This window comes from Hemibagrus wyckioides, linkage group LG08 (genome assembly GCF_019097595.1).
Source record: "Hemibagrus wyckioides isolate EC202008001 linkage group LG08, SWU_Hwy_1.0, whole genome shotgun sequence".
Classification (NCBI taxonomy): Eukaryota; Metazoa; Chordata; class Actinopteri; order Siluriformes; family Bagridae; genus Hemibagrus; species Hemibagrus wyckioides.
Window position 1 is genome coordinate 18,884,836 of NC_080717.1, and position 26,323 is coordinate 18,911,158.

At 39.4% G+C, this 26,323-nt stretch overlaps 4 protein-coding genes across 5 annotated transcripts in view; 1 reads left to right on the forward strand and 3 right to left on the reverse strand.

Annotated features, from left to right (window-relative positions):
* Positions 1–692, reverse strand: part of psmd10 (proteasome 26S subunit, non-ATPase 10) — a 2,668-nt gene extending 1,976 nt beyond the window's left edge. Inside the window, exons 1-3 of the mRNA XM_058396382.1 lie at positions 575–692; positions 331–429; positions 81–227 (exon numbers count right to left, since the gene is read on the reverse strand). Coding sequence (XP_058252365.1) covers positions 81–227; positions 331–429; positions 575–688 — 360 coding nt within the window. The 5' untranslated portion in view covers positions 689–692. The remainder of the gene's footprint in view (positions 1–80; positions 228–330; positions 430–574) is intronic.
* Positions 693–942: 250 nt separating this feature from the next.
* nxt2 (nuclear transport factor 2-like export factor 2) lies at positions 943–4,978 on the forward strand. Its single transcript, XM_058396807.1, has 5 exons — positions 943–1,008; positions 1,117–1,190; positions 1,283–1,369; positions 2,909–3,053; positions 4,549–4,978. Exons 2-5 carry the CDS (start codon positions 1,176–1,178, stop codon positions 4,731–4,733), a joined length of 432 nt encoding a protein of 143 aa, XP_058252790.1. The 5' UTR covers positions 943–1,008; positions 1,117–1,175; the 3' UTR covers positions 4,734–4,978.
* Positions 4,889–17,670, reverse strand: acsl4a (acyl-CoA synthetase long chain family member 4a). Of its 2 annotated transcripts, none has more exons than XM_058396804.1 (15): positions 17,333–17,670; positions 14,911–15,392; positions 14,445–14,622; positions 14,131–14,240; positions 13,840–13,978; positions 11,924–12,074; positions 11,713–11,836; positions 11,543–11,614; positions 11,316–11,455; positions 11,054–11,223; positions 9,560–9,634; positions 9,235–9,426; positions 8,957–9,071; positions 8,692–8,849; positions 4,889–6,584 (listed from the first exon to the last, which is right to left on the reverse strand). In XM_058396804.1, the coding sequence occupies exons 2-15, from the start codon at positions 15,259–15,261 to the stop codon at positions 6,427–6,429; spliced, it is 2,133 nt and encodes a 710-aa protein (XP_058252787.1). In that variant the 5' UTR covers positions 15,262–15,392; positions 17,333–17,670; the 3' UTR covers positions 4,889–6,426. The 2 variants fall into 2 exon arrangements, with proteins under 2 accessions (XP_058252787.1, XP_058252788.1); XM_058396805.1 differs by lacking the exon at positions 17,333–17,670 and adding an exon at positions 16,346–16,677.
* A 730-nt stretch (positions 17,671–18,400) lies between these two features.
* Positions 18,401–22,793, reverse strand: pin4 (protein (peptidylprolyl cis/trans isomerase) NIMA-interacting, 4 (parvulin)). Its single transcript, XM_058396809.1, has 4 exons — positions 22,642–22,793; positions 21,394–21,461; positions 19,247–19,366; positions 18,401–18,663 (listed from the first exon to the last, which is right to left on the reverse strand). The coding sequence occupies exons 1-4, from the start codon at positions 22,676–22,678 to the stop codon at positions 18,505–18,507; spliced, it is 384 nt and encodes a 127-aa protein (XP_058252792.1). The 5' UTR covers positions 22,679–22,793; the 3' UTR covers positions 18,401–18,504.
* Positions 22,794–26,323: the final 3,530 nt, after the last annotated feature.

Here is a 26,323-nt window from a genome sequence, read left to right on the forward strand (position 1 = left end):
TAATTATTTAATTTCTAGTACAAAAGGCGAACATTAAAATAAGAAAAAAGGCAGCAAAACACTGAAATGTCTGAAGATACCTCATATCTGTCCTTCGACGCCGCATAATGTAATGGGGTGCAACCATTTTGGTTGACTGAATTCAGCTGAGCTCCTCTGCCTATTAAAGATCTAACAATTTCCTCCCTTCCTGCAGAAGCTGCAATGTGCAGAGGAGTCCAAGACGCCTACAAACGATGTCAAACAACATGGTTAATGACTTACATACTGAAACATGACAGCAGCTTGAGCAGTAGTGACAATGCAGCTTAGAAGAAGATGCTGACTCACATCATCCTTAACATCCACCTCAACTCCAAGATCCAGAAGAAACTGAACGATATGGGTATGTCCAGCTGAACAAGCCCAGTGCAAAGCAGTCCTGTTGTCCTGGAAAGTTAAACACAATCAGACAAAAAACAAACAACCAGACCTTATCAATGAATCCTACATACTGATATGAACTTCACATGGAGATGATGACTAGCTAACTGGCTACCTAATCTTGCTGAATATCTATCTCGCTTTCACACACCTGATCTGTTTTCGCCGCCAGTCTTCTGTCAGACAAAATGCATTTTTTAAGCTGATCAAATTTGCCTGTGTATGCCAAGTTACAGATCTCTAAGTTGGACACAGAGCTCTCCATAATAACTTCCTACAATTATACCCCGTGGTATGTGCAGAGCGGATGTCACACTCAAAAGTATCCGGTATGGAAACGATCGAGATTTCAAATTAAAAGTGATAAAACCGTGGAAATGTGTTGTTTTAATAAACAACAATGTTAATACAGACACTGTATAATTTAAACATATGAAATTGACCTTTAATATAAAAGAAAATCCAGCATGAGTTACTATATTTACAAAAAATTAAATACAGTGAAAAGAAGTGGGAACTAAAGAGTAAGACTAGACGGATAACATTTACAGGAGCACCACATTTCTCAAAGGAGCGACAGCTCTGGTCTGTTTATTGACACAATAGGAAATCTACAAACTATTTGCGTATAAGTGTTTATGATTAAATTGTGTTCATGTGTTGTGTGAGCTAGCTTTATTCCACTTATTTCAGTAAGTACGTCTTAAAAGAACAGACACATAGAGAGAAGCTCGCGGCGTGAATTCATCAGTATGGCTTCCACTATTGTAAGTATCCCTGATCTCAGATCCTATAAACGTCTTGATTATTTTTGTATACAATTAACTGATAATAAACTGATATTTCCCCCACTTAACAGGACTTCAGGACACACGTGGATCAGTCGTGCAGATACTCCGAGGAGTTTGTCAACATTTACTATGACTGCATGGACAAAAAAAGACGAGTGAGTATGATCCACGTGCATAATAAATAAATAAATACATATTCCTATATAAATCCCCTTTTTTTTTTACAGTTAAAATTTTTACAGTTTTTATTACAGGGGATTTTTACAGTTAAAATAGCGCGGTTTCATGGCATCACGATATAAATTATAAAAAACGTCTTTTTAAATAAACTAAAAAAGTTCCCCATTTGCACTTTCTCAGAAAATACAACTGCTATTATAAAGAATGGCAGTGTTAGTCAAAACTAGAGATTTATTTTGTTCCAAGAATTTATTTCTCCATTATATACAGTATATAACTTGCAGTGAAATAATAATAATAATAATAATAATAATAATAATAAAATAAATACTGGCCTAGTGTACAATTAAAAGAAATAGTGTTTATAATTTGATAACTATTGTGTATAATAAAATTATGAACATGAGAGGATTGACCACAAGGTGTTGGACTACTGATGGGTTGTGAGTTCAAATCCCGGCACTGCCAAGCTGTCCCCGCTGGACTGTAAAGAAAGGCCCTTAACTCTCAAATGCTCAGTTGTATACATGAGATATACTTATATTGCCAAAAGTTTTGGGACACCTCTCCAAATCAATGAATTCAGGGGTTGGGCTTGGCCCCTTAGTTCCAGTGAAAGGAACTCTTAATGCACAAAGCAAGGTCCATAAAGATATGGATGAGTGAGTTTGGTGTGGAGGAACTTGACTGTCCTGACTTCAACCCGATAGAACACCTTTGGGATGAATTAGAGCGGAGACTGTGAGCCAGTCCAAAACTGTGACGTCTGCCTTTACATGCACATGAATGTAATATGGAGTTGGTCCGCTCTTTGCAGCTATAACAGCTGCAAAGCTGTTATAACCCCTGAAAAATGACGTCTGAATTCAATGATTTGGAGTGGTGTCCCAAAACCTTTCACAATATAGTGTAATTGTTAGTCTGGCTAAGGGCATCTGACAAATGCATGAAATGTAATGGATTACACGACCAATGGGTTTCAGTGCAGCCTGTATCTCCTACATGGAGAAACTGAGGTTACTGTACTATGATTTAAGGGTACCATAGACAGAGGTGGTTGTGTAATTCGATTAGATTAGATTCAACTTTGTCATTGTGCAGAGTACACGTACAATGAAATGCAGTTAGAATCCAACCAGAAGTGCATAAGTGGCATATTTACAATAAATTACAATAGAGATATACAGCTATGGGGGTGATATGTACAGGAGAATGGATGTACAGGTGTAGTAGGAAATATAAATAGGTATAAAACATATCTATATATGTATGCACAATCTACAATATAGTAATGAAGATATTTTAAGAATGTGTATGCATGCATGTTTAAATAGTATTGTTATGTACAGGATACAAATGTACAGTAGTGCAAATTTTTGTAATTATGGGGGAGTTGAAGAAAAGGATCAAGTATTTTGAAAAGTCAGGGATTCGAAAGCTGATCATACCCATGAAAACCCTAGTGTGGATTTAAATTTCATATATATGACAAAAAAATGCCTTGTTTGTTTCAGAACCTGACAAGACTTTACCTGGATAAAGCCACCCTGGTGTGGAATGGGAATAACATTTCAGGACAGGATGCTCTTGGAGAATTTTTTGAGTCTCTTCCCTCAAGTGAATTCCAGGTGCACACACTCGACTGCCAGCCTGTCCATGGTATGTGTATTATGTGTGGCATTGTTACAGCCTGTACTGTTTGTAATCACCTAATACACATTACAACACATCTATGATCCTGTATCGGGTCATAATTTCTGATTGCAAGTAGCCTGTACCACAAATAAGCACTCGTGTTAAATTCATGTGCCTTTTAGTCAGGTGTCAAGCAAAAAAAAAAAAACTGGGTGGAGCTAGAAATAATACAGACAATGTATTGGCCATACACAAAGTTCTGACTTAAATTAGACATCATTTTGATACAAAAAACAAACAACCACCAAAAACTCTTATTAAAATAACTTTTTCTCTTTTCTCATTATAGTGTCTGATGTAATTGCATAGCAAATAGCAAAGTTTGCTTCTTGCCTTTTTACTAAAACATAAGTGCAGGGTGAAATGTAAATTAGAACTCAAAGTCCATCCATTATTTCTACTGTTAATTTTTCTTCCTAACACTAATGTGATGTGGAAAATGAAGTCAACCTTGAGAGAACTCATTTACATTATCAGATGGAAACAGATGCAGAGAACAGATCATTCTGGATTTGGGTTAGTGGCCATGTCATACTGCAATGTCTGGTAGAAATCAGGAGCAAATACACTTTAATAGGAAGCCACTTTAATAGGAACATTTGTACCCACCTTGCCTTGTCCATTTTTAGATGAACTCTCTCTTGACTGTAACTGCATGATTTCATGCATTGCACTGCTCCAACATGGCTGGTTAAACACAAAAATGAACAAATAAACGTCTTCCTATTAAATTGGCCAGTAAGTATAAGTAGCTTTTAGGAGATCTGTACGTAAGAGCACAAAGCTGCTAAAATTCAGTTTTAACATTTCTATGTGTAGCATTGTATGACTGTAGCATTCAATAGATACACTATATTGCCAAAAGTTTTGGGACATCTGCCTTTACATGCACATTAATGTTTAATGACATATCATTCTTATTTAGTGGGGTTTAATATGGAGTTAGCCCACCCTTTGCAGCTATAACAGCTTCAACTCTTCTGGGAAGGCTTTCCACAAGGTTTAGGAGTGTGTTTATTCCTCTAGAAGTGCATTTGTGAGGTCAGGCACTGATGTTGGATGAGAAGGTCTGGCTCACAGTCTCCGCTCTAATTCATCCCAAAGGTGTTCTATCAGGTTGAGGTCAGGACTCTGTGCAGTTCCTCCACACCAAACTCTCTCATTCATGTCTTTATGACCTTGCTTTGTGCACTGGTGTGCAGTCATGTTGGAACAGGAAGGGGTCATCCCCAAACTGTTCCCACAAAGTTGTTAGCATGAATTTGTCCAAATTTCAAATTTTAACTTGATATGCTAAAGCATTAAGAGTTCCTTTCACTGGAACTAAGGGGTCAAGCCCAACCCCTGAAAAACAACACCTCAATTCAATGATTTGGTGGGGGTGTCCCAAAACTTTTGGCACTATGGTGTGTTTATCCTAAAGAGTTGAAAATGTTTATATTTCCATTTTTATTTCCAGAACAAGCGACTCAAGGCCAGACAACGTTGCTGGTGGTCACTGCAGGCACGGTCAAGTTTGACGGAAGTAAACAGAGATATTTCAACCAGAACTTCCTGCTAACGGCTCAAGCTTCCCCAAACAGCGACCAGCCGGTGTGGAAAATCGCGAGTGACTGTTTTCGCTTCCAAGACTGGGCAAGCTGAATGATCCCAGCTTCCTGTTTTCCATTTCCTGTTTGTATGAAAATATTTATAAAAAAAAAAAAATTGTGGAAGATCTGAGTGACTGTTACTTCCATGGCTAGTTGTTTTTTTAAATAAATGTGTTATAAATGAAAGACCACACAGTGGACAAGATGTACTCTGTAGAAAACAATTTAATTATCACAATGTATATTACATTTAGAATATGGTTCACAAAATCTAATAAATAAGAGCGGCATGAAATATTCAAGCGAATGCATGGTATCTTCTAAATGTTCACATTTGGAATGGTCCTTTATGTTCAAATTCATTTGGGACCCTGAGGCTCGATGGGAAAACAAAATGACGTCTGGAAACGAGTTCTTTTTGTTGCTGTTGTTTAAATATCATATCCTTACAGAAGTGCAAACACATAAACCCAATCTACTTCAAACAACAGTCTTCATTGGTACAGTGGTGTTTTTTCTTAAATAATGGAATAACACAATTAACACACTTCAATTAAATAAACAGTGCAAGTGAACAAAACAGTAATTAAATATTTGGTAAGGAGATTGGTGTCTGGATAATAAACCTCAAATGAAATCCTGCATTTTCAGAAGCAGCAACTCAAATTATAGTGCAAAAAATAAAAACTAGGCAGTTCATACTAAACTGGGAGAACAAACAACCGCATCACTACGGGAAAAGAAAATATCTAAAGATGATCTATCATCTCTTAAAGTCAGTACACTGGTAATTAAACAGTATTCTACAGACATCACTGGGAACGAATTAAACACAGCTTCGGTGTTGGTTGCGTTTACAGGAGAAACGTCTGCTAAAAATGTTAAAACGGTTTCCCTTCATAACTGTCAGCTACAATCGTTCAGTCCTGAGTCCTTCCAAAAGTACAAGGTCATTCAATAAATTAGCATGATATTAACATTAAAAAACCACACCACACAAAACATAACAGATCTGGACGTCACACGTGAAGAAAGATAATCGATGTGAATCCTTTCAAGTAGTATATTACAGTCCTCAGTGGATGTGCGTAGATCATTAACAGAAGCTCGCTGCTATTGAAAAACAATCCCGTTCAGAAGGCACAATGAGCTCGCCGTACACTGTTGGCTTCCCAAAGGAAGCTCAGCCCGTCCGTACGGCGACAACCTCGTCTCTGGTCAACCACGACTGGTTTTTCGCCTTCAAATTCTTTATACGATTGTGTTAGAAAGATGAAAATACAAACTGATCACTTATATTGTACAAAAATACAAATAGCTGAAGGTGATGGTGTTTTAAAAGCGATCATATTTTTTTTTATCTATATCTATACATATATATGTAACCTTGCACGAGTGAGTTTTAAGTGAAAATGAAGAATTTTTTGTTTGTGCAAGCTGGAATGTTGTCGCTTTAACTGAGTCTCACGCCATTCAGCTAGGTGAACTATTCTACAGCAGAGAGACTAGAGCTCTGGATAGACTTTTACAGATCTGCTGATATTATCCACAGTATGATGAGCACTAAAGTTGGAAACGGATCAGCACAGGAGATTATCAGGACGTGTGTGTGTTCCACACTAAGCGATGATGTGTGTTTATTACAGCAAAATCATTTTTCTAGACATGTATACATGTGCAGCATGTATGGCGTATGGCGCCAGAGTGATGATGAATTTAGAGTATTTGGCTGTTTTTTTTTTTTATTATTTGCGACCATACATTCGCTCAATGTCGTGGAGATAGTGGTTCTTCAGCTCCTTCCTCTTCAGTTTAAACGCGTCTGTGACCAAGCCGGTTTCAGGAGTCCATGGTTCTGGGCTCAGGTGAACTTTTACCGGGATTTCAAAGCGCTGCAGTTTAACTACAATCACACAGAACATGACATGAGTGACGGCATGAGAGGAAAGGAATAAACAGCAGAAGAGAACTCTCTACAGGGTGTCCCAGAAGTAATAGAGTAATTACTGAAACTATCCACATTATGTTCAACTTCATTCTTGTTTTTATTATAATAATTATTATTTTATAATGAATACACACTGATCAGGCATAACATTATGACTACCTGCCTAATATTATGTTGGTCCCCTGACCCATCATGCACTGTGTATTCTGACACCTTTCTACCAGAACCAGCATTAACTTCTTTCAGCAGTTCGAGCAACAGTAGCTCGTCTGTTGGATCGGGTCACACGGTCCAGCCTTCGCTCCCCATGTGCATCAATAAGCCTTGGCTGCCCATGACCCTGTCGCCGGTTCACCACTGTTCCTTTCTTAGACCACTTTTGATAGATACTGACCACTGCAGACCGGGAACACCCCACAGTTTTGGAGATGTTCTGATCCAGTTGTCTAGCCATCACAATTTGGTCCTTGTCAAACTCGCTCAATCCTTACGCTTGCCCATTTTTCCAGCTTCTAACACATCAACTTTGAGGACAAAATGTTCACTAGCTGGCTAATATATCCCACCCACTAACAGATGCCCTGATGAGGAGATCATCAGTGTTATTCACTTCACCTCTCGGTGTTCACAATGTTATGCCTGATTGGTGTACTTTCAGGAGGGCACAGTGGCTTAGTGGCTAGCACATTTGCCTCACAACTTCAGGGTAGGGGGTCTGATTTCCATCTCCGCAGTGTGTGTGGAGTTTGCATGTTTCCTTTTGGGTACTCCAGTTTCCTCCCCCAGTCCAGAGACATGTGTTGTAGCCTGACTGGAATCTCTAAATTATCCCTTGTGTATGTGCGTGTGTGATTGTGCCCTGTGATAGACTGGCATCCTGTCCAGGATGTACCCTGCCTTGTGGTCAGAGTCTCTTGGGATAGACTCAAGGTTCCCTGGGACTCAGTAGGATAAGCGGTATAGAGAATAGATGGATGGAATACTTTATATTAGTCTAAATATTAATTTAATCCCAGGTTTATCGAACTAAAAACCTCGATCTAATGAGCACTTGTGTGCCATGACTCACTGTGGTTCAGTTGTGGTTTATTGTTAAATCAATTTTTATTCCATTTTATGTACTGTTTCAAGAGCAACCTAATTTTCACTCCCAGTTTATCTCTTGTGGGCACTAAACGTTATCACAGTACATGGTGCAGCTGCTGAAATCAGTATACACTTAAAGCTTTTGTTCAGCAGCAGACAGTCGTTACAAGGTTGTCCTCCATGTTTAGCGCCAAACACCAAACACGCACAGCTGAACAGACACTAAAGAGAAGCAGGTGCTAAAATTGGGAGAGATAAAGAATGTGGGAATGTGGATGACTTCAGACTGAGTGTAATAAATTCACTGGAACAATCATTTGTTCACTCTACTGAGCAAATCTCTTAATTCTCCCTCTTATATTTTCTAAATTTAAAAAGAAACGTTTACACGATTACATACATTACTGCACACATAATTGCATTGTAGTTAAAACACAGGGCTGACTGGGAATACTCCTCCTCCTCCTCCTCCTACTTTTCCTAATAATAGTTAATACTTATTATAGGGAGCTTTTAAGTTATGATTATCAACAGTCTATGGTCAGTAGGGTTACTTATCCATCCATTTTCTGTACCACTTTCTGACCTACACATGGTCACAGGAAACCTGGAGCCTATCCCGGGGACTCAAAGGTGGGAGACACCCTTGACAGCATCACAACAATCACACACACACTATGATCAAGTCAGAGATGCCAAGCAGCCTATAACACATTTCCCCTCTGAATTATTTATATTAAAGTGTATCAGAATTTCAAGGCAGAGCCAAGGCCATCAATGTGTTGTGTGAATGCCTTTTTTTCAATAAACAAAACAGATAAACAAGAGAAAGGGATGCTGGATTTGTGAAAATCAGTTATTTTATGCTATTGTTTCTGGGGCACGTTGTACATGGAAAAGTGATTCTGAATTAGTCAAAAACTGATGTTATCCCTCTTGCAGCAATAATAATAATGATAATAATAACAATACATACTTGAAGTAGCTACTTCTTTAATTTCCCTCAAGACTTCCATCTCCATAAGTGGATGGTTGCAGATGTCCATCCATGAGCCACTGATACCCTTCTGATGAGCCAGAGCCGTCAGATTCTTCTGGTTAGGTACGACAAAGCTGATCACATAGTTCTGGTCACTGGAGAGCAGAGAGAAAAAAGCAGGGTATGACCTTTGTCTCTGTTATTGCTAAATGATCAGCTTTTTCTCACAATTCACACTACTTGTGGGTTAGCCCAACCCAACCTGTTGGCATATGCGCAGATGTTGTCTATGAGGGTGCAGTTCTTCAGAGCTGACTCAACTTTGCCCAAAGACACATATTCTCCAGCCTGCAGTTTCACAAGGTCCTTCTTCCGATCTAAATTATTAGAGGTATAAAAAAAATGACCAGATGAGTACCAGAAGAAAATGCCAGTTGTGTATCATGAGAGTAAATATTTGGGGTATATTAGCACTACCAACATTACTGGTTCTGGACAAACAAGCCTTTATTTATTATAAAGGTCAGTGTAGACACACACCCACAATCTGCAGACAGCCATCAGGATGAATCTCTCCTATATCTCCAGTGCAGAACCAACACTGTCCATTCTCATCCACAAAGAATTCCTCACTGATGGTGTTGTCACGCCCGTAGTAGCCCATGGTCACATTTGGGCCACCGATTAGAATCTCTCCTCGTGGATGAGGCCTGTCCAGCTTTGTATAGCCACCTGAAAGAAAAAGAATTCATTTCCAGTTCCAGTCAGTTCCACACTTACATTATAATGAGACTTTATAATGAGCTGAACCACACTGGCATAAACAGGACAGGTACACGCGTGTTTATCCATAACATCCACTGACCTTCTACCCAGTCTCGGACTTTAACTTCACAACAAATGAGCGGTGCCCCGACTCTCCCTGTGGTGTAATCCGTCACTGCAAAGCAAAATAAACAGACTCGTGAGTCACATTAAAACAAGTTAAACAGTTAAAAATAATCACTTGCTATCTTGCTATTGTTTTGAGGACATAGTGTTGTGTAGCTACACAAAGCAAACGTTGGTAACAGAGCATTAAAAACGAAAATAAACACTAGAGAGACTGAGCAACTAGCTGTGGATGCTAAGATTCTGCATTATTGTGTACAAAAGCCCCCCCCAAAAAAGAGATAAGAGAATATGGAGGAAGTGTTAGTTAAGTACGTGATGAGGTAGCGAGGACTCTGTTCTGCAAACAGGTACAGTGCAAATAAACTATGCCATGTTGCCAGGAATCATGTTGTCTTTGCTATTTTGGCTGCTCTTCTAGTTGAACAAACATTTAAGAATTTGGGTCATGGTGGATGGTGTGATTTTGTAGATATTCAAAATGATGATGTGAAAAGAAAATGGATGCTGAATCTATGTAGGGCACATTCAGCATAATGTATCTACTACATTAACTCTACAAAAATGAGTCTATCTGAATTAGTGTGGAAGATTTAATATAAAATCTAGTATGATGTTAGTCTCTTGATATATTTTTTAGGAACCGTATTTAAAGATAAAAAAAAAAAAGGTAGCTGTTTGAGAACCTAAGAACTAAAATCATCCTGAACATTTGCTGAATTAGTTGAGAATGTAATGCAGATATCTTGATCACAGTGTAATAACTCTTAATCCTGACTTATTGCACATGTTAAGGGTCGAATTGTTCTAATTACTCTTCTAGAGTGAAGATGTTAAAGAAATAGAAGAAAACTGCATGTTTTGCTAACAGATAAATAGAATACACACACACACACACACATATATATAACATATATGACATATCATAACATTATGAATAGTGACAGGTGAAGTAAATAACACTGATTATCTCCTCATCATGGTACCTGTTAGTGGGTGGGATATATTAGGCAGCAAGTAAACATTTTGTCCTCAAAGTTGATGTGTTAGAAGCAGGAAAAATGGGCAAGTGTAAGGGTTTGAGCGAGTTTGACAAGAGCCAGACTGTGATGGCTAGACAACTGGATCAGAGCATCTCCAAAACTGTAGCTCTTGTGGGGTGTTCCTGGTCTGCAGTGGTCAGTATCTATCAAAAGTATCCTTTAAGCCCTGTAAGTTGAGAAGTGGGGCCCATGGAGGACCCATTTTGCAACTTACATGACTTAAAGGACCTGCTGCTAACATCTTAGTGCCAGATACCACAGTACTGTTTAGTGCTGAAATCAGGCGAAGTCCATGCCTCAACAAGTCAGGGCTGTTTTGGCAGCAAAAAGGGGACCAACGCAATATTACACAGGTGGTCATAATATTATGCCTGGTCAGTATAGAGTGGTTATGTGTCTTGTTTTCATTGTCAGGATCTCCTCACCCTCAGTGATGGTGCCTGCTCCACAGGTCTCGGTGAGGCCATAACCCTGACCCACAGGGCAGCAGAAACAAATGTTCATGAAGCGCTGTGTGGAAGAGGAAAGAGGAGCTCCTCCTGATAGCATCATTCGCACGTTTCCTCCCAAAAGAGCCCTCACCTTCTTAAACAGTCTACACACACACATACATAAAGAATCACCATCAATCTGAATCAACACAGAAACATTTACTACAGTGTCACACAAACACACACTAGCTCTTACATGTTGCAAAGGGGAGCATCGTAGCCATTCTCGATCTGCTTCAGCTTGTAGTTGTAGGCCAGATTAAACATGGTCTTCTGCACAACACTCATCTCCTGCACTTTGCTCATGACATTTTTCTTGATGCGGTCCATTATTTCCTAGGAGATAAAAAAACAGAAGTTCAGTGATGAAGATGATCATAAAGTTAAACTGAAGCAATAATTACAGAATATAGTAGAACTTACTGGTACAGCTGCCATCAGTGTTGGCTTCAGGACAGTGCAGTCACCCTTACTTCCCTTTTTAATTTTTGTAGACTACAAAAATAGCAATAAAAAAACAAGCCATTATTAGAACAGATTGACCTTTTAAGTAATTTGTTTAAGCGCAGTTCATTATTTCGAGCCTGTGTTACCTGATCAGATAGTGTCTGCGGGGAGGAGTAACCGATCCTGCAGCCGTACGCTACACACGAGATCTCCGCAGTCATCTCCAGAACATGGGCCAGGGGCAAATAAGCGATGTACGTGTCCATGGGGCTATCAAAACACAAAATCCCATTTAAAGTAAACTGTACTGACTTGGTATGAGTACATGCAAGGCCATGTAGAGTACATTCTACTCACCCTAGGCCAGGGATCCTCTCACACTGGCCGGTCATGCCTGAAATGAGATTGCTATGGACAATCACAACTCCTTTGGGTCGTCCTGTGGAGCCACTGGTGTACATGACCACAGCCAGGTCTGAGGGGACGGGTCTGACTACCTCCCTGTTCACTGCAACATGAACCAAGCATTGTTTTAAGTGTGAGAGTAAGGAAGGATGATGTACACTTTTAACATAATTAAAAGTACATTGCTTAAACACAAATGACTGTAGAATATTCAAAGAAAGACAGTAATACATCTCAAATCATGATCCTAAAAATCATCCTATAAATTTCTATCCATCCATCCATCCATCCATCCAATATTGGCACCCTTTGCATCCATCCATCAAATATTGGCACCCTTTATATCCATCCATCCATAAAACATTGGCACCCTTTATATCCATCCATCCATCTATCCATCCATCCATCTTTTCGTCCACTGATTATCCATCCATCTATCCATCTATCTATAAAATATTGGCACCCTTTCTATCTATCTATCTATCTATCTATCTATCTATCTATCTATCTATCTATCTATCTATCTATCTATCACTGAATCTCATAATTTAACCCCTTACAGTAAAAAAAAAAAATCAAACAAACATGTGAGCATGCATCCACTGCTTTTGTGGAGAAATTGGGACTGTCATGGAATGGGGTGGTGTGAGCTTTATGCATGTGTAAATAATATGCAAGTTTGTGTGATGGATTTTGCCAACACCTGGAACAGCCCCGAGGTGGTGGAAATGATGATAATTCTGTGTACCATATCATAATGATGGGAATGTGTGGAGAGAATTTGACTATGTAAAACCATCTCGGACTGTTTTGCACAGTACACAAGGGAATGTAGTAAGATGCTTGCGGGACCGTTGAAACAGTGAAAAGCTTTGTATTAGAATTATATAACATTGAGTATGCATTAGTAATTGAATGCTGAGCAGGAAAATACAATTCTGACATCTAAATCAGTTATATTAACCTTATAATCCAATCAGGCATAACATTATGAGTAGTGACAGTCCCGTAAGTCGCGAGTACCCATGGAGGCCCCATTTTGCAACTTAGATGACTTAAAGGATCTGCTGCTAGCAGCTTAGTGCCAGATACCACAGCACACCTTCAGGGATCTAGTGGAGTACATGCCTCGATGGGTCAGAGCTATTTTAGCAGCAAGAGGGGGACCAACACAATATTTGGCAGGTGGTCATAATGTTATGCCTGGTCAGTGTATATAGGACTCGGATATTTACTTTATAATAAAATTAACACATATTTAACCTTCGCCTGCACCAGATACTGCTGCTAGTTTACTTCTGCACTGCACTACATTGCTGATCTGAAGTCATTTCCCCTCTTGTGTTCTTTCATAGCCATGGAGTGAGAGACACTGTTTCCATGGTTACAGCAGCACTGATTCTCATTGGTAGATCTGGCTCCAAGGATTGTGGGAAATGTAGAACCTCACAAGCACTTACCATTTCCAGAAAAATCAAGAATCTGACTGATGCCTTACACAAGTATACTCTTACTTAACAATAGCTGATGCAATTCACTCATTCTGGTATCAGTATAGGTACTGGGATCTACAAGTAACAAAAACATGTTAAAAAGGTACTGAGGGAGGGCGGGATGGAGGAGAGGATGAGTGTGTGGTTGGGACAATTTGTTTTTTTGTTTTTTTGCATTAGTGCACCTAAACATAAACTTCAACTTTAATGCATCATCTGAGAGTTTAGTGCTTGATTTAAAATGTAGCCCAAAAACGGTATAATAAACAGAGGTGCCAACAGTGCTTAAAGGACGTATATGATGCTCTGGATAATATTTCAAATCTGTACTTTTATTGCACTTACAGTTTTTTATTGCTATTTTATTGCACTTACAGTTTTCAGGCTTTGCTCCCAGCTCCTTTACAGACTGCATGCTGTGAATCTGGATGTTCTCTGGATAGCCGACGGTGCTGAGGCTCTTGTTGTCCACGTAAATGATATGCCTCAGTTTGGGGATTTGAGGAAGGACACTCTACACAATAATAACACATCATACAGCATGTTAACTGCTAATATAAAAAAGGGAGACATCATAGCATCAAGGCAGCATCCAGAACTAATTCCTTTAACAAAAAATACATCATAGGTACAAGTCGTGTATGCAGAGAGAAGAGAATAATTCACCTTTAATTTGGTTTCCAGAAGCTCCATACTAGTGACCAAGTGAGTCACACCGCACTCATTTAGTCCAAAAGCCACGGCGTCTTCTCCAAGAGTTGCATAAAATGTGACCACTGTATAAAGCACAATCATATAAAGCATGACCTCAATCATTCGTACATAAATAGAGAACAATGTGGCACTGTGTCCCACAGAAAGACAGTTCAGTCAGGACTAAGGTCTTCTCATTCCTGGACGTTTCTTACAATGTATTTCATGGCAACATTTTGCTATGTTTCTTGCAAAATGTACAGAGAGACAATAAATTTGTTTCTTACATGGGAAATTGTGTCTGAAGCAGGACTGAGCTGTGATCATCCACTCAGCACGGGTCTCACAGAATATAGCGATGGTGTGTCTTGGCTGTTGGCCCAATGCTGCCAAGCCACTGCCCAAGAGACTAACTTCAACATCCAGCTCCTGATACGTCATCCACTTGTAATCCCCCAAGATCAGCTATAAGGAAAAAAACAACAAAAGGTTGAAAAAAAAAACAAAAAAAAACAAATACATTCTGATCCTGTAGCAAATGAAAAAAAAAGAGGCTGAAATAGGACTTATACTTATTACACATATTTCCCATGTAAGTCAGCGTTTAACTGAAAAACGCTATATAAAACAAAATATTAGATGCTATCTCTACTGATAACCAGTTTGAAGATAGCTGATGCCGTCATGAAAGCTAGTTATGATATTTGATGCCTGTAGATGTGATCAAGATAATGCAGGGGTGTAAACAGCTACCTTTTTGAAGACCTTGCCACCAGGCTGGGTTTCATTCTCTTCACTCAGAACTGTTCGTGTTCCCAGACACTGCAACCTACTAAAGCGCTGCACCGCATGATCGAACAGTTTGTCCAGTGTGTCTTTTCCGGGGAAGTCCATCAGGGCCAGGGAGTCAAAACGGTCCACGGAGCGATATGGACCCTCTATTTGACCTTTGGTGGATTTGGCCTTGAGCCGCTTGGCCAGGGCACTCTTCTTCTGGGCTCCCGTTAGGAAGTACCATGGTAAGAAGCTCAGCATTGAGTACAGCCATACCAGCATGTGGACTGGGAGCAGGAGGACATTGCTAAGGGTGATTTTCATAGTCATGTAGATATCGAGACTGAGATGGTCAAGGCTGAGTGAGGTTACTTTAATACGCTGCTACTTAACGAGTCCGGTGGTTGTACAGATGCAGAGACTCACTTCCTTCTTTTTTTTTTTTTTTTTAAAAATGTCACCTAACAAAGACAAAGACACAAAACAGACAAACAACAGATTAATGAAAGGGCAACAACAATAAAGTTCTCTGACACTTGCAAATACACCCAGCCGATCCTAAACAGGATTCCACAGTAAAAAGCTGCAGGCTATCGTGACAGTGAATTTCAAAACAAAAACAACAACAAAACAGCCAACTTCTTCTCTGGTGACAAAAAACAGCTCTTACTAGTGATTGTTTTATTTATTTATTTATTTTAATGTTAATTCTGTAAAAAATACTTAGATATCCTTGTAGATGTTGCTATTGTTATATTCAAAAAATATTAAAATTCCAGAAAGCGTGTGCCAGAAATACTGTACAATAAACGCATACAGCACCAGGACAAACTGACAAAAATTATTTGCATATTTTTTGCATATAAAAAAGTCAATGCATTTTATAAAGCTAAACCATGTACACACACACACACACGCACACACACACACACATTCACACTCTTGAGTAGTTACATATAATGAATATGTAAAAAGAATTTTTTTAAAAAATGTATTTTTAAATCAATTTGCCTCAGGGATCAATAAAGTACTCTTATCTATCCCTCACTCTATATATCCAAACTTTCATGGTGTGGTCGTGTCATATATTGCAATCCAGAGTCCAGTGTCTTTAAGATTTGATCTAAGAAGCACAGGAGTCTACACACCTTTTGCTGCCGTTTTGTCTTTGCTTATATTGCTGCTGATGTAACACTGGAATTTTCCGCCTGGCATTAATAAACCACTATCTTGTCTTACATAAAAAAAAAAAAAAAACCCGACAGCTATCCCTGACTACATTCAACCTTCCAAAAACTAAAAAAAAAAAAAAGAATGTCCATTTTAAGCTGTGATAAATAATTCATCAGAGACTATTTCCATACATACACTGTTACAGAAATCGGAGCTGTAATACAACATCCAAGGCTCTTACCTTCAATCACATGGCATCAGATGAGTAACAAAGAGAAAAAAAAAATTGAAGAATGCACTCGGATTGACTCGATACAAGGGGGGGAGGCTATGGAAGGAATAATTTGCCATTTGTATCTGTACTTGTGCCTGTTTCACCTGGTCAGACCATTGAGGAAGCGTGAGCACGAGAGCCAATGATGTGTCGCTCCTCAGCTCACCCCACACTCACCACATCCACCAACACCAGAGCAGACAGGATTTACAGACTCAAACTTGGATCCCATTACCCTCACTGCAGGTTAATAAGGTTCATCACTTAAAACCATCAGGATATTGTGGCATCAGTTGTAACGTGTTGGCACAATTCAAGGACAAAGTTCATAGAATAGGTGGAGGGCATCATATAAGTTGTTGAACACTGACCATCACGCCCATATTTAAGGGTTTGAACTGAAACTGCCGTAATTTATAAGAGTACTTCCGTTATGACTCAAGGATGCCTGTGCTATCATGGCGTGATGTCTGGCAGGATGTACTGGTGAGGCATACTGACTTTCTGCCATTACACTATAACTACAGTGACCATTAAACAGTAAAGTGAACACTCTCTCTCTTTCTCACAGACAAGCGACAGCATCTTTATCACCATCACCATCATCATCATCATCATCCGTATCGCGCCACGCGTCTCACCTTCCCTCCTCTCAGAACAGGAACCACATCATTAATCTTCACTTATTAGTGTTTTAATCCGAAGTAAAAAAATTTTTTGTCGTTTTCATCGACAAGCACATCAATGACGTGTTAGCCTCCCTGCCTAGGATATACGCCACACTGAAGCCTCTTCCTCATCCACAATGAAACACAACGCTGCCTCAATATTTCAGCCAATACAGGATCTCCATCACATTGTTACATGATTGGTATTATTATTATTATTAAAGAAAAAAAAACACCCCAAAACAAATCATGGTGATATCTTAAACAGCTCTGTGAATGATCTTACCTTCAGTTGGCTACAACAGCAGCAGTAGCCTCAGAGCCGGGTCAGTTCACCAGAATGACCGAGAGTTACCTCTCAACGTCTTACCAAAACCCGGAAATCTGACGTCATCTGACTCCATTTTTTCCAGCCAATCAGTAAGGCGTCGTGCTGCTCGGCGTACTCCGGCTCATTTGTTTCAAACTTGCCCGTGCTTTGAATGCGCGTGTGATGACTCTTCTGTTCTGACGCATGTCTCACTATTTATGACTTAAAGTTTAAAGATGAGAAACACACACATACAGAGAGAGAGAGAGAGATAATCATGGTGTTCGTTGTTTAATGAAATCCTAGACACCAATATGGCTGACTCAGCACTGGAACATCTCCTTCATGTAACCAGGTTGACTGCTATACATGATTCATTCATCTTCACTAACTACTTTATCCTGTTTGGGGTTGGATTCAGATGGGGAAATAAGGCAGGAAATACGTCCAGGATGTGACATCAGTTTACAGCAAGGGCACCATGCTCACGCGCATTCACAACTCATTCTTACACGGATCAGGCATAACATTATGACCACCTTCTTAATATTGTGTTGGTCCCCCTTTTTGCTGACAAACTGCGATGCACTGACGCCTTTCTATCAGAGCCAGCATTAACTACTTCAGTGATTTGAGCAACAGTAGCTCGTCTGTTGGATCGGATCACACGGGTCAGCCTTCGCTCCCCACACGCATCAGTGAGCCTTGGCCATCCATGACCCTGTCGCCGGTTCACCACTGTTCCTTCCTTGGACCACTTTTGATAGATACTGACCACTGCAGACCGGGAACACCCCACAAGAGCTGCAGTTTTGGAGATGCTCCGATTCAGTCATCTATCCATCACAATTTGACCCTTGTCAAACTCGCTCAAATCCTTACACTTGTCCAAATGTTCACTTGCTGCCGAATATATCCCACCCACTAACAGATACCATGATGAGGAGATAATCAGTGTTACTCACTTCACCCGTCACTGCTCATAATGATCGGTGTATACCTAGGCTCAACATGTGAGGGGAAAAAAAAAATCCAAAAGAACTATCCTTTTTCAGTTTTGTTTTTATTAACTGATATTTACACCATTTGTTTAAAAAAAAATTGAAAAAGAATACACTGGGTGAATCATGTAGTCTCAGGTACAGAGGTCACTTTTTGCCTTCAACCATAATGATGTGGTAGCCGAACTTTGTCTTCACTGGAGGGTCTGTGTATACAGGCTTATCCATTGTACTGACAGGCAGCGCAAATGCAGCATCCTGGAACGGTCCCACCATTGATCCTCGAGTCATCCAGCCCAGGTCACCCTGTTACAATGTAAAGCAAAGTTTCAAAGGCTGTTCCATTCCCTAATTCAATCACGTCAATGTTGACCCTGTGTTCCACTGACCTTTCCAACCAAAACAGATGAGATAAACTGCAGCATGTGACATGACTATGCAATGTTGGAAACACTTCTCTGTATTCAGTCCGAGAGGTCAAATTTAATTACAAGTACTATTAAAAAAAAAAGCCAGATTTGTTAAAATATTCCCAGAATCACATGACTTCTCCACTCTCTGAGAGTGCAGAGGAAAGAATACAATGCAAACATTTTCCCCTTTTGACCGTGACAGAATGAACAGACATGGCAGAACAGTGAGTAACAGAACAGAAAGAAAAAAGATTTGACTGATTTCTAGGTGGACTGAACTTTGTATCATCACCGAGTTAACAAAAAAAAAAAAAAGTACTGATTTATGATCATTATTTAAAACCAAAGAGTTTGAACAGAAAAAGCACTAAAGTGTTTTAAGATGCATATGCTACAGATACCTCATTTATATTAAACATATTTACCTCAGATAGTGATGTTATGGTCAGAGCTAGGATGTGATCTGTAAGCCTTACCCCTTGTCTAGCTTTGTCTTCACTGTACTGTGATGCCACTTCACTAAAGCGCACTCCAGACTTCAGCTTCTCCATAGCCTCCATGCATTTTCCATGTTTCTCACAAAGAATATGGCGTACCTGAAGGGTTCAAAATGAAAAGGGGAAAATCAAATTTCGCCTTCTGTTTTAATGATAAGCATATCCCAGCATTCAGATGAACAAACATATTAAATCCAGTGCATTTTTTAGGTATATAGTTACTGTTATATATACACAATAAGCCAGTCTCCTGCTGCCCCTGTTCACTGGAGAAAGGGCACAACCATATGACCACCACTGATCAGATTTTGGTAATTTGAGTGGTGAAGCTCAGCTCAGCAGTGACACTAACATGGTAGCGTGTGTCATACTTGTGCAATTATATCAGACACTGTAGTGTTGCTGTAGAACTGTGAAAAGTGGCACAGGACATGTGACTTGATTCTGTACATTGGTATACCCTGATCAGGCATAACATTATGAGCCGTGACAGGTGAAGTGAATAACACTGATTGTCTCCTCATCATGGCACCTGATAGTGGGTGGGATATATTAGGCAGCAAGTGAACATTTTGTCCTCAAAGTTGATGTGTTAGAAACAGGAAAAATGGGCAAGTGTAAGGATTTGAGCAAGGGTCAAATTGTGATGGCTAGATGACCGGATCAGAGTATCTCCAAAACTGCAGCTCTTGTGGGGTGTTCCCGGACTGCAGTGGTCAGTATCTATCAAAAGTGGTCCAAGGAAGGAACAGTGGTGAACCGGTGACAGGGTCATGGACGGCCAAGGCTCACTGATGAACATGGGAAGCGAAGGCTGGCCCGTGTGATCCGATCCAACAGACGAGGTACTGTTGCTCAAATTGCTGAAGAAGTTAATGCTGGTTTTGATAGAAAGGGGTCAGAATACACAGTGCATGACGGGTCAGATCTGTTTTGGCAGGAAAAGGGGGATCAACGCAATATTAGGCAGGTGCTCATAATGTTATGCCTCATCGTTGTATTTCCTTCTGAAACTGAAAATCAATGAGAGAGTTTATTGGGCTTGTCTGATTATCACAGCAGCTAATAGTATTCAAGATACATGACACCTCCTGCTGTATCTAACCACATTCAACAGCGCCTTAATAAATCTGGATATCAAAGCTGTATATTAAACCGTCTCATTGCACTTAGTGTGGTCCAGAGCAGTTGCACATGTTTAAGAAGAGATCAAGATTTTAGAGAAGGACTGAGCACAAAAACACCTAAAACATGCCAAGCATCTTTATATCCTCAAGGCCTGGTTTGGTAAAAGAAAGATTTTTAGGAAGATGCACAGGGGCTGGGACTAATGTGCCCTAGAAAGAATGTGATTGGATGATGATTGAATCAGTATAGTATCATGTTGCCCTGGAAATACTTACGTAATTACGAGGTGAATGCACATGAACGGCATCACAGTGCCGTAATTATTGCTCAGAAACTCATACAACAGACAATAAGATTAAAGAGCTTATTATTATTATGCATGTTTATGTTTATGCTCAAGACCTTTTTTGCTCAGTCAGGCAAAATACTTGCTGTGTGGCTGATAACAGACAAAAAGGTTCTCAAACTGTTCACTCTCACAGAAGACAAAAAACGCAGACCACAGTGTAAATAACACCTCGACGTCATACGCACTTCTGAGAAGCCTCAAAGCCATTATGAGAAATTACTATTTCTCACAGAGATGATCGACTGTTGAAAAAAAAAAGTCTACAGAACATGTGGTCATTTTTGGATCAACATTACCCAGTGACTCATACAAAAAACTCTTAAACACCAGTGTTGATTTCATAGCCATTTAAAGCATTGTGTATTTCCATTATATTCTTACACTTTAATTCTAGGTATATGGTTAGAAAGCGTATCACATTTGCATGTATGTTAATCTGAACGCAGCTGCTGGAAATGTACTGTCTTCTTTACAAACCAGCACTGAACATTACCATGCCATTCTCACGGTCCACCAACCAAATAAGCTGTGCTCAGTGAAGCTCAGTTATAGTGATGGACAGGACAGATGGATGACTGACATGCAGTTTGCATATTAACAGGAAGTGCAGATGTATGGTAGATAAACTGGTGAGTGTTGATTCAGTTACCTTTACTGCGGTGCCTCCTTTCTGAGCTTTCTCCTTCTTGTCACCGTCTCCACTGTCTGAGGCACCTCCTGTTTACACAGCACACATTTTACCATCTTACACATTTGCTCACCTTTATTTGATTTGCAACCTGCCTGCTCAACTCAAACAGCTGCCTATCAATAATGGTATTGCCAAAGGTTTTGGGAGACCCCTCCAAATGATTGAATTCAGGTGTTGGGCTTGGCGCCTTAGTTCCAGTAAAAGGAACTCTTAATGCTTCAGCATACCAAGACATTTTGGACAATTTCATACTCCTAACTTTGTGGGAACAGTTTAGGGGATGTTCCTGTTCCAACATGACTGTACACCAGTGCACAAAGCAAGGTCCATAAAGACATGGCTAAGCAAGTTTGGTGAGGAGGAACTTGACTGGTCCTGACCTCAACCAGATAGAACATTTTTGGGATGAATTAGAGCGGAGACTGTGAGCCAGACCAAAACTGGGATGTCTGCTTTAACATGCACATGAGTGTAATATGGAGTTGTCCCACCCTCTGTAACTATAATAGCTACAACTCTTCTGGGAAGTGTTTCCACAAGGTTTAGGAGTGTGTTTATGGAAATTTTTGACCATTCCTCTAGAAGTGCATTTGTGAAGTCAGGCACTGATGTTGGATGAGAAGGTATGGCTCGAAGTCTCCGCTCTAATGCATCCCAAAGGTGTTCTATCAGGCTGAGGTCAGGACTCTGTGCAGGTCAGTCAAGTTCCTCCACACCAAACTCGCTCATCCATGTCTTTATGGATCTTGCTTTGTGCCCTGGTGTGCAGTCATGTTGGAACAGGAAGGGGTCATCCCCAATTGGGAGCAATTGGAAGCATGAAATTGTCCAAAATGTTTCACTGGAACTAAGGGGTCAAGCCCAACCCCTGAATTCAATGATTTGGAGGGGTGTCCCAAAACTTTTGGCAATATAGTGTATTATTTAATATATACATATGATAGCCTATAGTGGCTATTATGATGCTAGGTTCACTATCAGAAGGTCACAACTTTATATATCACTTTTAATTCGCAAAACAATTTCCACATAAACACAAAACACACAGTGCTCATCTGAACTAGCCGAGCTGCTTAGCTTGCTAACTAGCCTGCTAGCCATTTATCCAGTTTCTTAAAGCATTCAGCTAGTAAGAGTGGTACATGGATAAATTATTTGTTGCTAATGACTTCTAAAGATATGTTGTGATCATAATACTTATCCTACCTTTTGCCCCTTTACCACCCTTTCCTTTTGGTGGCATTTTTATTTGCAGTTAGCTAACACTTTTCCCTGCACCACCACACGGAGCACGCCTCGGACCCGGGTTGCCAAATACAGATGAATCCCTCGACAACCCATCTTTTTTTTTTCTGACTTAATTCTGCTGTTTTAAAACATCTTTAATGGGACATCGCTTACGAGATTAATAGTAGCATCAATGATAATAAAAAATAACATGGAAAGACTGGATAAAATACATAGTTTTAGATATTTACTATCCAGTAAGCTTTACTTTTATTCAGTTCCTCTTTGGCTATTTTTTTTTTGAGGAACCATTTCATGGCATTTTAGGAACTTTCTATTTTGGATAAAAATGTCTTAAAATTGGTCCCAAAATACTTAGTGAAATTTTTAAATACAGGTTCTTTTTTTGGTCATATGACATGGAAAACTAGTCAAAGGTTGTTTTTAGGGACTATGTTTTGTAACCACAAATTCTGAGAAAGTACCTGATATGTTCATTCATGGTCTCAGAACAGGATGTTCACCACACTGGTGTTATTTTTGTAATAACAAAAAAGTTCCATAAATGTTCTCATAATGTCTTCTTACAAAGTTTACCTTTATGCTTTATTTTTGTGTTTCAGTTTCAGATGGCTCATTATATAACATTTACATTAAGATTACAATCAATTACTAATAGTTGAATATTTGTCAGATGAAAAGGAAATGCAAATTAATAAACATACCTACATGTCTGTGTATTCTACATGTACAACATATAAATAATAATTATCCCGACTTCATGAGAGCGTTCACCAAATGTAACCACAAGGATCAGACAAGCTTCTACTTATTAATGGTTACCAGAACATTAGATAAACTTTCTCTGAACCACAAGATTATTTGTAAGATATAGTTCATAATATTCTCTGAACCATGTCAGAACGTAAATGTTTTCATTCATTTTCTTTGTCAAGCAAACCGGAAAAGTTATATTATTATATATAGTAAAAAGTTATTATTATTAAATATATTCTCAGGAGTGAAACATTCCCAGAATGATCTGAAAAATTCCTGATGAAAAATCTAGCTGGGTCTGTTTGGCTACCAGCTGCTAAAACTCGTGCTCAGTGTGTCAAGCTGGTAGATAGAGCAGTTTCTAAATTGATGTTACTAATGCTACATTTTTAGAAAGTTGTATAATTAAAAGAGTGTGGCAGTTAGATCATTATTTTAGGATTATTAAGGAGACAAGTCAACAATAAGGATGGGTAGTGTTCAGGGTCTTCAGCTCAACCCTGAGCTCAGGTTACTAGGTCTGTCTGTGGATTTGCATGTTTTCTCTACGTTTGCATAGGTTTCCATTGTGTTCTTTGATTTTTCTCACACCACCCAATTTACTCATAGGTGCACTGGTTACTCTCCATTGCCATAAATGTGAATAAGTCTGTGAAACTGTGTGTGTGTTTATGTTGCACTGTGATGCACTCAGGGTGTGCCTCTGCTTCATGCAGTTTCAGATGAGTTTCAGGGTTAGGCTCCAGACTCACAAAAACCTGTCCAAGATAACGTGGTTTCTGAACATGAGTGAATGAAGACGTTTGAAAACATAGCTCACCAAATATAATTCACCTGTTTGACCAGTGTGTCCTGTATTTTGTCAGCTGGTCTTGGATTCTTTCAGTAGGGGAACTCCCACATATACTTACGGTTAGATGGCATACCTTGCACATAGTTTGTTCACATGGAGGTGGTGTGCAAGTTTAGATTTGGAGATAGATCTCTAACTGTGATCCTTGGAGAGATTTTTCACTGGAGAATGGTTTTCTTGGAATGAAAAGCATTGTGTGTGTGGGGTCAAAATACACTTCTTTCAAAATACTGTTCTTTCGTTGCATCTTTTTTTTTCAGAGGGGTTACATTATATCTCTGTTCTAAACATCTTAATTATTACCATAAAAGTAAATTTCACAGAATGTAGCTATTTTCATATTGATTGTCTGATTTGTGACTTTAGTCTCATTTCTTTCATGTATTCTCTCATCTTCCCCATGATGACGAATCACACAGGGGATTTGGAAACAGGAGATAGGGATAAACCCCCAAGAGTCCCCAAAACTTCACGTGAACTGAAAGTAAAATATAAACTGCATGTTAAGCTGACTGTGTGTTAAACCATACACTGGTCAGGCATAACATTATGACCACCTGCCTAATATTGTGTTGGTCCCCCATGTGCATCAGTGAGCCTTGGCTGTCCATGAACCTGTCTGTGGTTCACCATTGTTCCTTCCTTGAACCTCTTTTGATAGATACTGACCACTGCAGACCGGGAACACCCCACAAGTGCTGCAGTTTTGGAGATGCTCTGATCCAGTCGTCTAGCCATCACAATTTGGTCCTTGTCAAACTCACTCAAATCGTTACACTTGCCCATTTTTCCTGCTTCTAACACATCAACTTTGAGGACAAAATGTTCACTTGCTGCCTTATATATCCCACCCACTAACAGGTGCCATGATGAGGAGATAATCAGTGTTATTCACTTCACCTGTCACAGCTCATAATGTTATGCCTGATCGGTGTAATACTGTAATGATTCTGGTTTGCTGCTTTTTGATGACATTTAAAAAGTCTAGAAGTACTGTCATAAGACACATATATGTACAGTACAAATATATTAGTTTGTAAGGGTTGGTATTGCTGGGATTTAAACTCACAACCTTCCAATATAAACTAGTGGTGTGTCATTCACTAAGTTTTTTAATTGAAGGTTGGAAGGCTACTTACAGAAATAAAGAGAAGGAATAAAAGCCTTTACCATTTTGCTGAATTATGGGAATTCTTTAATTCTTCCATCACAAATGTGACTGAAATTCACAATGCTAGAGTCTGCTCCAGTTGTTGTTTATGTGAGCCAAAATGAGGGTCCAAATGTGTTTTGTCATAATAATACAGTATATTAGGGTTGAGGTGCAAGCCACTCAAGTTCCTCCACACCAAACTCTCTCATCCATGTCTTTATGGATGTTGCTTTGTGCACTGGTGTGCAGTCATGTTGGAACAGGAAGGGGGTCATCCCCAAACTGTTCCCACAATGTTGGGAGCATGAAATTGTCCAAAATGTCTTCACATACTGAAGCATTAAGAGTTCCTTTCACTGGAACTAAGAGGCCAAACCCAACCCCTGAAAAACATCACCTGAATTCAATGATTTGGATTCCCAAAACTTTTGGCAATATAGTATATATGTGGTGTACTTGTAAAATGGCTGGTGAACAGGATCATTTTAGAATTTCAACTCAATGAAAGTCAAAAGGCAGATACATTACTTGCTTATGTTAATATTATTCAAGATTCAAGAAGCTTTTATTGTCATTTCAAGCACCTATAGCTGACGCAGTATATAGTGAAATGAAACAACGTTTCTCCAGGACTTTGGTGCTACATAAACATACAACATATAGTTCAAACACACAAAAAACCCCACCAGCACAGAGCTTGGACAGAAGTTTGTCCTAGCCACATAAAGTGTGCAAATAGGTACAAACAGAGCAAAGACAGGACAGTACAGAAACAATAGTTTTTTTAATAATTAGTTTTTTTGTACAAAAGTACAAAAAAAGCAACAACACAAAAACAGGACACATAGAGCTGAAAGAGAACATGTGCAATGAAATGA

Coding starts and splice junctions, on each gene's coding strand:
- acsl4a (XM_058396804.1), bottom strand. CDS start 15,261: ATGACTATGAAAATCACCCTTAGCAATGTCCTCCTGCTCCCAGTCCAC. Junction 14,623..14,910: donor GTGGCAAGGTCTTCAAAAAG/GTAGCTGTTTAC, acceptor TTTTCCTTATAG/CTGATCTTGGGGGATTACAA. Junction 11,837..11,923: donor GAGAGGATCCCTGGCCTAGG/GTGAGTAGAATG, acceptor GTGTTTTGATAG/CCCCATGGACACGTACATCG.
- pin4 (XM_058396809.1), bottom strand. CDS start 22,678: ATGCCACCAAAAGGAAAGGGTGGTAAAGGGGCAAAAG. Junction 21,462..22,641: donor GGGTGGTAAAGGGGCAAAAG/GTAGGATAAGTA, acceptor CTGTGTAAACAG/GAGGTGCCTCAGACAGTGGA. Junction 18,664..19,246: donor AAGACAAAGCTAGACAAGGG/GTAAGGCTTACA, acceptor ACATTGTAACAG/GGTGACCTGGGCTGGATGAC.
- nxt2 (XM_058396807.1), top strand. Junction 1,370..2,908: donor GCATGGACAAAAAAAGACGA/GTGAGTATGATC, acceptor TGTTTGTTTCAG/AACCTGACAAGACTTTACCT. Junction 3,054..4,548: donor CGACTGCCAGCCTGTCCATG/GTATGTGTATTA, acceptor TTTTATTTCCAG/AACAAGCGACTCAAGGCCAG.